Here is a 16,305-nt window from a genome sequence, read left to right on the forward strand (position 1 = left end):
TTAGTGAATGAAGTAAAATTAGAAGTAAATTATAATATCGTTTAAAATGTATGCTCTATCTGAATCATGGAAGAATAATTGTTTCTTTACATCCCTTTAAATGCACTTGTAAAGTTTTTGACTTTGATATCCCTTTAAAGAAAGTAAGTCCTCAAGTGGAAGAGTGGAATGGATCTCTATCATTAGAGGTGTTTAAGTCTCCACCGTCTCCCCCAATAAAGTTATGTTGGACAATTTCACTGAGAAGGTTCTAACGCCTGATCACAAATTGAGAAAATCTTCAGTTAGAATCTTGGGTCACCATTCTGCAACCAATCTCTGAACAATGACTTTATAAACCTACATGGTCTATTGCAGTCAAAGCAAAAATACTTGTACTTTGGTAACATAAATCCCCCCACCAAGCTTCTTTGCAACAAAATAACGAGAATCAGAACAAAGAATTTACAATGTTTTTTATTAACAAATACCATTTCCAATGTAAAAGTTACAAAAACAATTGCGAAAGAAAATAGCATTCTGTAATAGATTAAAGAATATAACTTACCAAAAAAATAAATAGTTGTAACTTAATAAGAGATTTGTCTCTAATCGAGGTAATAGATATGTCACCATGAAGCCACCAGTTCAGTATGATTGCACATCTAATATTTATCCTGTTCAATACAGAAACACACATTTCTGATGTCTGAATTTGACAATATCCAACTGCTTTGAATAATTACCTTTTTTTTTGGGTGTTGAAGCTTTGTGAGTAACTTTAGAAGTGTTAACTTTAAGAAAAGTAAATTGACCACAAATCCATTTAGTCTTTGTGCAATAATTTGTAATTATTCTACCCAGCACCTATGGCAACAAAAACGTTAAAGGAACATTATATAGCAGAATAATAAAATGATCTAATGCTTTAGAATATTTTGTAATTGCTCAGATACTTGAGTATAATTATAGGTTTCTCTGTGTAAAGGACTTAAGGACTATTAAACTACTATAGCACGGTTACTACTCACCATGTACCATCAGACCTCTTCAAAGTGGTTCTCTTAACCCTTTGCTGGTGCCGGTTGCTCAAGCTCCAGATCTTCATACTGGATGCCAGTATCTTGGAGCTTAGGTATTCTTGCACCCTGTGACAGAAGCGGTCATTGCATGATTTTGTAGTGGCCTTGTTTTATACTATTCATGCTTTATAATATTCAGGTTTTTTTTACATTTGTTATCTAACTATGTAAAAAAAAAATGCAGAAATTAAATCCTCTTACTCTTTATTGTACAAGTTAAGAACACAAAACAGTTATGAAAACTCCAACAACATCACTGATATGTGAATGTTCACCACTTCTGTCGCAGGGCGCAACAATATGTGAGCTCCAAGATGTCGCTGTCCAATATGAAGATGTGGAGCTTCACTAACCGGCATCTGTAAAGGGTTAAAATAAGAGAATAATTATGAAGAGAGCTGCAGGGTCATAAGAAAAAACAAGAGCACAGTGAATAGTAACCATTCTGTTGAAGTTGTGTCCAGCAGGTAAATGTCCCCTTAAACACATAGTTAACCTCTCACTGTTGAGCTGCTGCAGACTAAGTGCTGACAGCACAAGGATAGTATTGGCAGCTATGTGCTTCTGATTGGCTTACAAACATATCCGAACTCAGGAGTGGCATGCATTGTGGTTCCCAAACACATTTTAATCGAAGCTTAACCTGCTTTGTGAAGATTAAACATTTTTCTATGCAAGTATTTGAGCAATGATATAACACTCAAACATATTAGAACATTATATTATATCACAGCTCTGTCCTTTTAACGGCAGTGCAGATACAAAGCTTATTTTGTTAACTCGCCTACTTATTTAGCACAAATAGAATCTATGAACGCAGAAGTGACCCATGACTGAGCACTGGTACTAAAAGATCTGGAGTCTATGAAATACTAGCTCTCTTTCATGTGTTTATTAAGAATGTAGTGTACAAAGAATGGTTTCCAACTGCCAATTTGTATTCTTGGTAATCTGAAGACAGAACACCTAACTATACAAAATCTGGAAAATATAAATAACAAAACTACAAGGACCAATCATGGATTTGCAATAAATATTTGCGGTTGTATTTAAATCAATGAAAAAACACAAAAGCAAAGGAAAGCTACACTAATTATATTTCAGCAACATAAAAGCTAGTCAAGAAATGTGCGGGGCTTAGAAAACGTATATTAGTGGAACCCTTTTTCCTTAGCTTTTTAATTTTACCCTAAATTATACTCTGTCTGATCATCCGTTTAGTACAGGCTTTATACTACTTTCTATAATATATTTTATCAGTAAAATAACATAGCTCCTATAAATAACTAAGTGCATAAACATTTCTAAGCAACCTAGGTTCATATTACCATTAAATGCTGCATTTGTGCTACTAGTCTCCCTTTTAAAGTAATGCATATTATAGCTTAAAGAGATACTGTGCATCTTAATATGTTTCATTTAAAATCGCATATTTAAATAGGCATTGTACTAAAAAAATGGTCTAATCATCTATATGAAAAAGCAGCATTAAACAGGTTACATTTTTATTGCCTGAAAAAAAAAAATTTGCTTAAAGAGACATGGATTACCCATTTTTTTATTTCATGATTCAGGTAGGACATACAATTTTAAACAACTTTCCAATTTTCTTCTATTATCAAATTTGCTTTATTCTCTTTGTATCTTTTATTGAAGGAGCAGCAATGGGAGCTAGCTGAACACATCTAGTGAACCAATGACAAGAGGCATATATTTGCAGCTACCAATCAGCACCTAGCTCACAGTAGTGCATTGCTGCTCCTGACCCACCTAAGTAGTCTTTCAACAAAGGATACCAAGGGAATGAAGAAAATTAGATAATAGAAATAGGCTTGAAAGTTATTTAAAATTGTATGCTCTATATGAATTAAGAACGTTTAATTTTGATTTTACTGTCCCTTTAAGTTTAAACTAACAAACAAACATTCTAGAATCCATTGTGGGCTTCTTAGAAATACTTCACTATCACAGGCAGGAATTGAATTGGTTATCAGCCAATCAGCATTAGTAGCAAGCCTTACAGCCAATAAGTATTAGCTGTGCTTTTATATGGGAAACCATATCCATTTAGCAATGTATTAATGTACATCTTGTTATCCTATGTTGAAGAGTAAGGCTGGGTAGGCTGATAGGTGTATGTACATGTCTTTAAGAATCTTCGGCAGCAGTATTTGCAACAATGTATTACATCATTATAAACATTGATGCAAAAACACTGCTATCAAACAGCTAAATGCACATGCATGCACCTGAGCACACCTAGGATTACTCTTTCAACAGGATACCAGGAGAACTAAGCTCTATCCAATACATTTAAGTTTAATTTTTGTCTTTACTGTCCCTTTAAAGGGAAGGTAAATCCTGGCGTATGTGAAATGCTAGAATTTACAATATGAACAATAAAGGAGACTTTCAGTCATGAAGTATAAAATGCTTCATGCTGAAACTTCCTTTATTTGTTTAAAGGGTTCGCCACGCTGAGCGCCTCAGGCAGCCCACGGCAGAACGCTATTTTGCTGTGAGGTGACGTTTCCACCTCTTAGCAAATAGCCTTGAGAACCAGCAGGTGCAAGCTAGATAGCCCGCACAGCTATTGGCTAAGAGGTGGAAACGTCACCTCGCAGCAAAATAACGTTCTGCCGTGGGCTGCCTGAGCAGCTCATTGAGGCGAACGCTTCAAACTAGTAACAGAACTTTCTGCATGAAGTATTTTATACTTCATGACTGAAATTCCCCTTTATTTGGTCCACTGGTAAATCTTAGCGTTTCACAAATGCTAGAATTTACATTCACTTTAAGGACAGCTTCCACCATACTGATGGCCAGGGGACAAGCCCCCACAAGTCGGTCATGGTACAGTAGGCTTTTTCAGCACAGAACAATTTTTTATATATTTTGTTGATAATAGACCGTAAATACCCTTAAAAAGAAGAGAACATTTGCATACAATTTCAATTTAAATCACAAAGTAGGATTACGTCATCGATAAGACAAATAGAATTTAAATCTCTACTATTTATAATTTCTTAGCCACAATTATAGCAACTGAATTGGAGTTTGCAAGGAAATGCATCTGAATGTGCAGAGACCAGCACTTGTTGTAGAAAAAAAAAGAAAAGAATGAAATTCATGTTCTGAAAAAGCATAAGTCAAATGGGTCAGTAACGCATTTCGGTACATTGCCTTCAAAAAGACACAGAAAATGATAATATGTCAAAGTGCATTTGTTATTGCAACTTTCTTAAATAATTAATTACAATACAATTTAGCTAATAAATAGTGTATGAAAAAGCTACCCAAAATGTATCATTTGTAACAAAATATCTGTACAGGTTAGATTTATAGTACAGCAAAATCCTGAAGACAGACTGTAGAATCAGTCATTTTACCTGAGATACTAGTCTTAGAATATTGCAGAGCTGTCATGCTTATTCAGTTTGATCTACAATGAACAAGTTGCTATGAACAAAAGGGCACAGTAGGCCACATTGACGCATACCTATACTTAAACCAATGAATGCACAGCGACTTATAAAGACGCTGCGCTTGGCAAAACAAGCAACTTTAGGTTAATGTCCAAATAACAGCAAATGAGACCACTGTATGTAAAAGAAAAAAAATATATGATTGGTGATGAAATGCCAAGCATACCATATTCTCAACCAAAAAAAAGTAGTGCCAAATTGGCACAGGTCTGTGGCATTCATATTCTGAATGCTCGGTCATGGCATTACAATTCTTGATTTTCTCTTAAGACACATCAATACAAATGTGATCTTTATCCACATGCTTACTGCACTCTCATATGATATTCTTAGCACCAATCTCAATGACTTAACATCATCATTTTCCCCCTGAAGATGATTGCAAACAGATTTTGCAGATCCACCTGGTATCAAAACTATCAGGTGTAAAACAAATTAAGAGACATCATATTCAATGAGTAGCTGATTCAAGAAGTATTTAAACTCTTGACCAAAAACACATTTTGGTTCAGTAATCTGGCCACTATACTAACAAAACAAAGCGTATGTAAATGCCTGGAACCTTCCACCTGGTTCCGAATTTAAGTGCCATGGCATTTTAATTTAAACAAGCTAACACACAACATACCTTTGGACTTCCCAAATATATTTTTTTTACCCACCAAGAGTGATTAAGGAAAAGTAGTAAAAAAATGTCAGCCACCATTGTTTTGTGTAGTTGCAAAATAAAAAAAAATGAAGAGGAAAAAATCTAGTTAGTGGCCAGATTACGGAACACAAACAAAACAAAGTGTATGTAAATTCCCAGAACCTACCACCTGGTTCCGAAGTTAAGTGCCATGGCATTTTAATTTAAACAAACTAACACACAACATACATTTGGACATCACAAATATAATTTTTGTAGGCCACCAAGAGTGATTAAGGTAAAATTAGTATAAAAATGTCAGCCACTATTGTTTTGTGTATTTGCAAAAAAATTAAAGAGGAAACAAATCTATCCTACAATCAAGGAGGTACACAATCTTTTTGCATGTCTGGTGGACGCAGTGCGCTGCGGTATTCTAGTAACATCAAACTAATCCAGAGTCTTTGGCCATGCTGTAGAAAATGCCTCTCCGCTGAAGAAGGTTGCTTGGAGAATCGAATTCTACAATTTGACCTTTATCCAGGACTATCACCCTAAAATGAGAGTTCAATATGAAACAATTTAAGATTAAGTCTGACTAAAAAAACAAAATGATAATCAACATAATTTTGCAGGTTTTGGCTACCTCAAGGTCAACAATTAAAGCCCAAATAAAAATACTTGTGTGTTGATATTATAAAATTATTTTTTTAAATAATGTCTATAAAACCAGATTTATACTTAACAAAGAATCAGTTTCTTTAAACTTAAAGTAGAACCGTAAATAATCCTAATCAAATAAAAGGTGTATAAAAAGTGTGCACAGGAAATACAAATTTAAGCAAAGGATATACTCCTTAGAAATCCAGCTATTGTAAGGAAATATTCTATAACAGGAACTCCACCAACATATAAAGAATGGCCTCCAAAGAAATGGAAAGGTAAACAGATTAGATTACGAAGTACTGCAAGACAAATAAAAACAATCCAAAGGAAGGGAATATACTCATGCTCTTCAGAGCTATTAAAGGGACAGTAAAAACAATTTATGTAAGAACTTTCCTGATAAATTAATTTCTTTCATATTGGCAAGAGTCCATGAGCTAGTGACGTATGGGATATACAATCCTACCAGGAGGGGCAAAGTTTCCCAAACCTCAAAATGCCTTTAAATACACCCCTCAAGACACCCACAATTCAGTTTAACGAATAACCAAGTAGTGGGGTGATAGAAAAAAGGAGTAAAAAGCATCAAAAAAGGAACTGGAAATATAATTGTGCTTTAAACAAAAAAACATAACCATAAAAAGGGTGGGTCTCATGGACTCTTGCCAATATGAAATAAATTAATTTATCAGGTAAGTTCTTACATAAATTATGTTTTCTTTCATGTAATTGGCAAGAGTCCTTGAGCTAGTGACGTATGGGATAGTAATACCCAAGATGTGGAATTCCACAGAAGAGTCACTAGAGAGGGAGGGATAAAATAAAATCAGCCATTTTTCGCAGAAAAAATTAAACCCACAACCAAAAAAAAAATATATAAATAAGTTTTTCTCATAATTGAAAAGAAAAAACTTAAAACATAAAGCAGAGGAATCAAACTAAAACAGCTGCCTGAAGAACTTTTCTACCAAAAACTGCTTCTGAAGAGACAAATACATCAAAACAGTAGAATTTAGTAAATGTATGCAAAGAAGACCAAGTCGCTGCTTTGCAAATCTGATCAACTGAAGCTTCATTCTTAAAAGCCCACAAAGTGGAGACTGATCTAGTAGAATGAGCTGTGATTCTCTGAGGCAGGGCCAGACCCGACTCCAAATAAGCCTTATGAATCAAAAGCTTTCACCAAGATGCCAAGGAAATGGCAGCTTTCTGAACTTTCCTAGAACCAGAAAAGACAACAAATAGACTAGAAGTCTTCCTGAAATATTAAGTAGCTTCAACATAATATTTAAAAGATCTTACAACATCCAGAGAATGTAAGGATCTCTCCAAGGAATTCTTAGGATTAGGACACAAAGAGGGGACAACAATTTCCCTATTAATGTTGTTAGAATTCACAACTTTAGATAAAAATTTAAATGAAGTCCGCAAAACTGCCTTATCTTGATGAAAAATCAGAAACTCTTCTAGCAGAAGAGATAGCCAAAAGGAACAAAACTTACCAAGAAAGTAGTTTAATATCCAAATAATGCATAGGCTCAAAAGGAGGAGCCTGTAAAGCTTTCAAAACCAAAGTAAGACTCCAAGGAGGAGAGATTGATTTAATTCAGGCTTGATACGGACCAAAGTCTGAACAAAAAAGTGAATATCAGGAAGCTTAGCAATCTTTCTGTGAAATAAAACAGAAAGAGCAGAGATTTGTCCCTTCAAAGAACTTGCAGACAAACCTTTATCCAAACCATCCTGACAAAACTGTAAAATTCTAGGAATTCTAAAAGATTGCCAGAGAATTTATAAGAACACCACCATGAAATACAAGTCTTCCAAACTCGATAATAAATCTTCCTAGAAACAGATTTACAAGCCTGTAACATAATATCAATCACTGAGTCAGAGAAACTTCTAGGACTAAGCACTAAGCGTTCAATTTCCATACCTTCAAATTTAATGATTGAGATCCTGATGGAAAAACATTCCTTGAGACAGAAGGTCTGGTCTTAAAGGAAGTGGCCAAAGTTGACAACTGGACATCCGGAAAAGGTCCGCATACCAGAACCTGTGAGGCCATGCTGGTGCTACCAGAAACACAAACAAATGTTCCATGATGATCTTGGAGATCACTCTTGGAAGAAGAACTAGAGGCGGGAAGATATAAGCAGGTTGGTAAAACCAAGGAAATGTTAACGCATCCACCGACTCCGCCTGAGGATCCATGGACCTGGACAGGTACCTGGGATGTTTCTTGTTTAGATGGGAAGCCATCAGATCTATTTCTGGAAGACCCCAAATCTTAACAATCTGAAAAAAACACATCTGGATGGAGCGACCACTCCCCTGCATGTAAAGTCTGACGGCTGAGATAATCCGCTTCCTAATTGTCTATACCTGGGATATGTACCGCAGAAATTAGACAAGAGCTGGATTCCGCCCAAGCAAGTATCCGAGATACTTCTTTCATAGCTAGGGGACTGCGAGTCCCACCCTGATGATTGACATATGCCACAGTTGTGACATTGTCTGTCTGAAAACAAATGAATGGTTCTCTCTTCAACAGAGGCCAAACCTGAAAAGCCCTGAAAATAGCACAGAGTTCTAAAATATTGATTGGTAACCTTGCCTCTTGAGATTTTCAAACCCCTTGTGCTGTCAGAGATCCCCAGACAGCTCCCCAACCTGAAAGACTTGCACCTGTTGTGATTACAGTCCAGGTTGGACGAACAAAAGAGGCCCCTTGAATTATACGGTGGTGATCTAACCACCAAGTCAGAGAAAGTTGAACATTGGGATTTAAGGATATTAATTATGATATCTTTGTATAATCCCTGCACCATTGATTCAGCATACAAAACTGAAGAGTTCTCTTATGAAAATGAGCAAAGGGAATCGCGTCCGATGCTGCAGTCATGAGACCAAAAACCTACATGCACATAGCCACTGAAGGGAATGATTGAGACTGAAGGTTCTGAGAGACTGAAACCAATTTCATTCGTCTCTTTTCTGTTAGAGACAGAGTCATGGACACTGAATCTATCTGGAAACCTAAAAAGGTGACCCTTGTCTGAGGAATCAAGGAACTTTTTGGTAAATTGATCCTCCAACCATGTCTTTGAAGAAACAACACTAGTTGATTCGTGAGAGATTTGGCAAAATGTAAAGACTGAGCTAGTACCAAGATAACGGCCAAATAAGGAAACACCACAATACCCTGTTCTCTGATTACTGAGAGTAGGGCACCGAGAACTTTTGAAAAAATTCTTGGAGCTGTCGCTAGACCAAATGGAAGAGCGGCAAATTGGTAATGCTTGTCTAGAAAAGAGAATCTCAGAAACCGATTGGGGTCTGGATGATCCGGAATATGAAGATATGCATCCTGTTAGTCTATCGTGGACATATAATGACCTTGCTGAACAAAAAGGCAGAAAAGTCCTTCTAGTCACCATTTTGAAAGTTGGCAGGCTTACAAAACGGTTCAAACTATTCAGATCCAGAACTGGCCTGAATGAATTTTCTTTCTTTGGGACAATGAATAGATTTGAATAAAACCCCAGACCCTGTTCCTGAAACGGAACTGGTATAATTACCCCTGAAAGCTCTAGATCTGAAACACACTCCAGAAAAGCCTGAGCCTTCACTGGATTTGCTGGAATGCGTAAGAGAAAATAATCTCATCACAGAAGGTCTTACTCTGAATCCTATTCGATACCCTTGAGAGACAATGCTCTGAATCCATTGATTTTGGACAGAATATGCCTAAATGTTTTGGAAAAATTTTAATCAGCCCCCCACCAGCTGAGCTGGAATGAGGGCCGCACCTTCATGCAGACTTGGGGTCTGGCTTTGGTTTCTTAAAAGGCTTGTATTTATTCCAACTTGAAGAGGGTTTCCAATTGGAACCAGATTCTTTGGGGGAAGGATTGGCTTTCTGTTCCTTATTCTGTCAAAAAGAACAAAAAAACGATTAGAAGTTTTAGATTTACCCTTAGATCTTTTATCCTGAGGTAAAAATAAAAACTTCCCCCCAGTAACATCTGAAATAATTGAATCCAACTGAGAACCAAATAAATAGTTACCTTGGAAAGAACTAGATAGTAATCTAGACTTAGATACCATGTCAGCATTCCAATATTTGAGCCACAAAGCTCTTCTAGCTAAAAACATAGATTTAACATCAATTTTGATGATATCAAAAATGGCATCACAGATAAAATGATTAGCGTGTTGAAGCAAGCGAACAATGCCAGACAAATCAGGATCTGCCTCTTGTTGCGCTAAACTTTCCAAACAAAAAGTTGATGCAGCTGCAACATCAGCCATAGAAATGGCAAGCCTGAGAAGATAGCCAGAATATAAATAAGCTGTCCTTAGTTTCCCTAAAGAACCCTTAAAGGAAGTACTATCTTCCATATGGATAGTAGTACGTTTGGCAAGAGTAGAGATAGCCCCATCAACTTTGGGGATTTTTTCCCAAAACTCCAATCTAATTGCTGGCAAAGTATACAACTTTTTAAACCTAGCAGAAGGAATAAAAGTAGTATCAGGCCTATTCCATTCCTTTGAAATCATATCAGAAATAGCATCAGGAACTGGAAAAACCTCTGGAGTAACCACAGGAGTTTTATAAACAGAATTTAAATGTTTACTAGTTTAATATCAAGAGGACTAGTTTCCTCAATATCCAAAGTAATCAACACCTCTTTAAAACAAGGAACGAATATACTCCATCTTAAAGAGATAAGTAGATTTGTCAGTGTCAATATCTGAAGTAGGATCTTCTGAATCAGATCCTCATCAGAGGAGGATAAATCAGTATGTTGTTGGTCATTTGAAATTTCATCAACTTTATAAGAAGTTTTAAAATACCTTTTACGTTTATTAGAAGGCGGAATAGCAGACAAAGCCTTCTGAATCGCATCAGCAATAAAATCTTTTATATTCACAGGGATATCATGTACATTAGATGTTGAAGGAACAACAGGCATTGTACTAGTACTGATGGATACATTCTCTGCATGTAAAAGCTTAACATGTCAACTGTTACATACTACCGCTGGAGATATAATCTCCGCTAACTTACAACAGATACACTTATCTTTGGTAAAACTTATCAGGCAGCAGGAATCCAACAGTGGTTTCTGAGACAGGATCAGATTGAGACATCTTGCAAACGTAAGAGAAAAAACAACATATAAAGCAAAATTATCAATTTCCTTATATGGCAGTTTCAGGAATAAGAAAAAAATGCAAACAACATAGCCCTCTGAGCATAGAAAAAGGCAAGACGCATATAGGAAGAGGGGTTTAAATAATTAAATTAATTGGTACCAAGTATAACGCGCAACGCAAAATTATTTTTTTTTGGCGCTAACAACACCTGGAAATGACGCAACTCGCGTCATGGCAGAAGCAACCTTGTGCAAAGAACCTGGCGTCAACTAAGACGCCGGAAATGGCGAATTTGCGTCACCGAACGTACCTTCGCGCCAAGAATGACGCAATAAATACTAGCATTTTGCGGCCTCGCAAGCCTAATTTTGCCGCAAAAATGAATGAAAACGGTAAATTTTAAAGAAAAAACTATACCCCAGGTAAGAAAAAAATAACTTCCTAAATATGTTTTCCCAATTTTGAAACCGACAGTCGTCAAAAGGAAATATACATAAACCTGACTCATGGCAAATATAAAAGTACAATACATATATTTAGAACTTTATAATAATATACATAAAGTGCCAAACCATAGCTGAGAGTGTCTTAAGTAATGAAAACATACTTACCAAAAGACCCCCATCCACATATAGCAGATAGCCAAACCAGTACTGAAACAGTTATCAGTAGAGGTAATGGAATATGAGATTATATCGTCGATCTGAAAAAGGGAGGTAGGAGATGAATCTCTACGACTGATAACAGAGAACCTTTGAAAAGATTTCCCGTGAGGAAAACCATTGCATTCAATAGGTGATACCCCCTTCACATCCCTCTGACATTCACTGTACTCAGAGGAATCGGGCTTCAACAATGCTGAGAAGCGCATATCACAGAAGAAAATCAAGCACATACTTATTTCACCACCTCCATAGGGAGGCAAGGTTTGTAAAAACTGAATTTTGGGTGTGGTGAGGGGTGTATTTATAGGCATTTTGAGGTTTGTGAAACTTTGCCCCTCCTGGTAGGATTGTATATCGCATACGTCACTAGCTCATGGACTCCAAATACATGAAAGAAATTATAATTAGACATTCATGATTTAGACAAAATATACCATTCTAAACAAATTTCCAATTTACTTCTATTATTTAATTTGCTTCATTCTTTTGCTGAAAGGTTTATCTAGGAAAGCTCAGGAGCAGCAAAGAACCTAGGTTCTAGCTGATGATTGGTGGCTGCAAATATATATATACTGATTGTCATTGGCTCACCCATGTGTTCAGTTAGAAACCAGCAGTGCATAGCTGCTCCTTCAAAAAATGATACCAAGCGAATTAAGCAAAATGGGGTGAGTACTGTTGAGAACCAATGTGGACCTTACATGCATACTGAGTGACACAGGAACATTGCTGGGTCACTGTTGGATTGTGCAAAACTGTAAATGTGAAGCCTTTCCCAGTTTTTAACTGCATGAACAAGCCAATTAAATGTTTGTGTCCAAATCTGAATATTCATCTCCAATATAAACCCACACACATAACTTATTACAAGAAAAGCACATTGGATTGGAACCACACATCAGCATTTTGATTCAATAACATGCATAACTGGGCATAGAAATGAAATATGGTACCTTGTATAATCCATAATAGTGTTGAGCCGATGAGCAATAGTTATAACTGTACAATCTTTAAACTCCGTTCTGATGGTTGACTGAATAAGGCCGTCTGTCTCCAGGTCTACAGCTGCTGTAGCTTCATCCAGCACCAGGATTTTGGTCTTACGAAGAAGAGCTCGAGCCAAGCACACCAGCTGCCGCTGACCAATGCTATGTATCAAACAGACACAATGTTACACAAGGCTTTTCTGAGAATAAATAGTTTAATTGTGGAACTAACTTGCTAACAGTTGTAATTAGGCTTCTAATTTAATGTTGTGGCTGTGCATTGCCTATTTATGTTGACTGATCTAGCCTCATTAACAAACATCCTGAAAGGGACACTAAACCCAAATTTTTTCTTTCATGATTCCGATAGAGCAGCAATTTTAAGCAACTTTCTAATTTACTCCTATTACCAATTTTTCTTCGTTCTCTTGCTATCTTTATTTAAAAAGCAGGAATGTGATGCATAGGAGGCGGCCCATTTTTGGTTGAGAACCTGGGTTATGCTTGCTTTTTGGTGGGTAAATGTAAGCCTCCAATAAGCAAGCTCTATCCATGGTGCTGAACCTAAAATGGGCTGGCCTCTAAGATTTACATCCCTGCTTTTAAAATAAAGATAGCAAGAGAACGAAGAAAAATTGATAATAGGAGTAAATTAGAAAGTTGCTTAAAATGTCATGCTCTATCTAAATCCTAAAAGAAAAAATTTGGGTTCAGTGTCCATTTAAACTTTATTTAATTGGAGAATTGCTATATAAAGTCAATTTGTTAAAGTACATTTATTGAAAATGCAAATATTTGAATATTCAAAGAAATCAAACTACAAACTGTGTTCTTTGTATAATTTTCTACAGACCTATTTGGTGGTTCAGTATGCTGATTAAACAAAACCAATTAACTAAGCATCAGACATATTATATAACAATGGTATTCATGAGCCTTAAATGCAGTGGAATTGCATAGTCAACAAATGAATAATAAAAAGACAATTTAAAAGCACGTAGTCGGAATTTCAAATGAGTAAGATTTTTTCTGACAAATTTCAAAGTTAGTTAAATTTTGCATCATGTGACACCCTTCAGCTATTTACAAAATGCATATAAATATATATACTGTTAATTTTTGCACATGCTCAGTAAGAGATGGTGCCTCTGAAAGTGTGCATATAAAAACAAAATGTATGCTTACTTGATAAATTTATTTTCTTTCATGATGGTGAGAGTCCACAAGCCATCATGTGTGGGAATATTCCACTCCTGACAACTAAGAGGCGGCAAGAGACACCCCCTAGCACACCAAAGCTTTAAATCTTTTTCACTTACCATGATCCTCAGACAAACATAAATAGCCAAGTAGATTAAGAAAAAAAGCACTGAAAGGTTAAGCGGGCAAAGAAGTGCTAAACAAGTACTGCTGCTACTTGAACAAAAAGAGGACGGGGCTCGTTGACTCATACCATCATGAAAGAAATTATCACCAGGTAAGCATACATTTTGTTTTCTTTCATAAGATGGCAAGAGTCCACGAGCTATCACGTGTGGGAGTCAATACCCAAGCTGTGGAGTCCACAAAACCACCATGAATATGGGGGGGATGGGACAGTGAAGGCAGGGCATTACTATTTAGGCACTATTACCCTCAGAAGAAACATACATACCAAAGTGATAAAACCAAGTAGCTGCCTTACAAATCTGATCAATAGAAGCCTCTTTACGAAAGGCCCACAAAGTAGTCACTGCACTAGTGGAATGAGCAGTAATGCGCTCAGGGGGTGTTTTCCCTGTAACCAAATAAGCTTTGTGAATTCAAGCTTTAAGTCAAGCTGCTTAAAGGGACAGTAAACCTAAAAAATAATGTTATATAATTCTGCACATAGTGCAGAATTATATAACATTATTTTAGTGCTATAGTTATTAAACCTTTTTTTCCCTTTGAATTTTTTAAAAATATACCCGTTTTAAAGACCCGCACTCTGCTGAGCCGGTCTGTTTTTTTTACACAGCGCATCGGGCCAGCTGTATAGTCACAGCCCGGCCCGACCGCGCCATAACATTAAGTGCAGCTCGCTCCTGCTCTGTCTGACAGCAGGAGCGAGCTGCAATTAATGTTATGGCGCGGTCGGGCCGGGCTGTGACTATACAGCTGGCCCGATGCGCTGTGTAAAAAAAAACAGACCCGCTCAGCAGAGAACGGGTCTGTAAAACGGGTATATTTTTAAAAAATTCAAAGGGAAAAAAAGGTTTAATAACTATAGCACTAAAATAATGTTATATAATTCTGCACTATGTGCAGAATTATATAACATTACTTTTTAGGTTTACTGACACTTTAAGTAACAGCTGTAGCTTTCTGACTGGCGCAAGGCCCAGAAAAAAAAAAAGAACAAAAAGAGAAGAAGAAAGTCTGAAATCTTTTGTGGCTTCTACATAATATTTAGAGCTCTTACAACATCCAAGTTGTGAAGAAGATGCTCCTTAAAATTCTTAGTAGCGGGACAAAAAAAGGAACCACAATAAACTGATTGATAGTATCTGTGGATACCACCTTAAAAATAGAAATATGTAAATCAGGTTGAGCGACCAAGAAACCACTAGGACGTCTTATCAGACTTGCCCGAGAGTCCAGAGACCAGGCACAATACCGAGGCAGTTTGTGATTCAAATGGGAGGCCATGAGATCTATCTCCAGTAGTCCCCAACGCCTCAAAATTTGGTATAACACTTCCTGATTCAAAGAATATTCCCCTGGGTGAAGAGACTGGTAACTTAGAAAGTCTGCTTCCCAATTATCCACAAATGGAATATGGATTTCAGAAATCCTGCAATTATAGCATTCTGCCAAACCGATAATGCGGGAAACTTCATTCATCGCTAAGGAACTGAAAGTTCCTCCCTGGTGACTGACATAAGCGACTGCCATGACAGCATCTGACTGAAATCTCAGAAAAGTTGTGTGTTTGAAGTCAGGCCAACTATGGAGTGCCCTCAACATTGCAAGGAGTTCCAAAACATTTATTGGTGACCTCAGCTCCTGAGGACCAAACTCCCTGTGCTTTCCAAGACCACCAGAATGCACACCCAACCTTGCAGATTGCAACCAACTGCGGAAATTACAACCCACACTGGACAAATAAAAGATTGAAAGACTGCCTTGTTCTGTGATCAAACAGAATCCTCTGAGACAGATCTTTGTGGTCCCCATTCCATTGATGCATCTTTAATTCGAGAGTGCGAAGATGAAACCTATCAAATGGAACTGCATCTGATGCAGCCACTATGAGACCCACAACTTCCATAAACTGAGCTACGGAACAGAGAGGATTCAGCTGCAGAAGTTTACAGGCCTGTTGCAGCTTCAGTCTGCGATGATCTACCGTAGGCAAGGACATTGTAACAGACTTATAAACCCCCCAAAAAGACAGGAGTCTGAGGGGTTAACAAACTCTTGGAAGGTTTATTTTCCAACCGTGACTCTGAAGCAGCTAAAGAACCATCTGAGTGTGAGACACAGCCAGATAAAAAGGAGCCTGAACCAGAATGTAGTCCAAGTAATACCTTAAACCCAAACTAAAACTCTGGGATCTGTAACCAGACCAAAACGGAGGGCCATCAACTGATAGAATGCATGTCTAGCAAAGCAAATCTCAGGCACTTG

The 16,305-nt window shown here is 37.0% G+C and overlaps 1 protein-coding gene across 3 annotated transcripts in view; it reads right to left on the reverse strand.

Annotated features, from left to right (window-relative positions):
- Positions 1–440: 440 nt before the first annotated feature.
- ABCC1 (ATP binding cassette subfamily C member 1) overlaps positions 441–16,305 on the reverse strand; it is a 465,761-nt gene continuing 449,896 nt past the window's right edge. For all 3 annotated transcript variants that reach the window (XM_053695266.1, XM_053695265.1, XM_053695264.1), the window contains 2 exons: positions 12,622–12,816; positions 441–5,728 (listed from right to left, as the gene is read on the reverse strand). In XM_053695266.1, coding sequence (XP_053551241.1) covers positions 5,620–5,728; positions 12,622–12,816 — 304 coding nt within the window. In that variant the 3' untranslated portion in view covers positions 441–5,619. The remainder of the gene's footprint in view (positions 5,729–12,621; positions 12,817–16,305) is intronic.

This window comes from Bombina bombina, chromosome 11 (genome assembly GCF_027579735.1).
Source record: "Bombina bombina isolate aBomBom1 chromosome 11, aBomBom1.pri, whole genome shotgun sequence".
In the NCBI taxonomy this organism is placed as follows: Eukaryota; Metazoa; Chordata; class Amphibia; order Anura; family Bombinatoridae; genus Bombina; species Bombina bombina.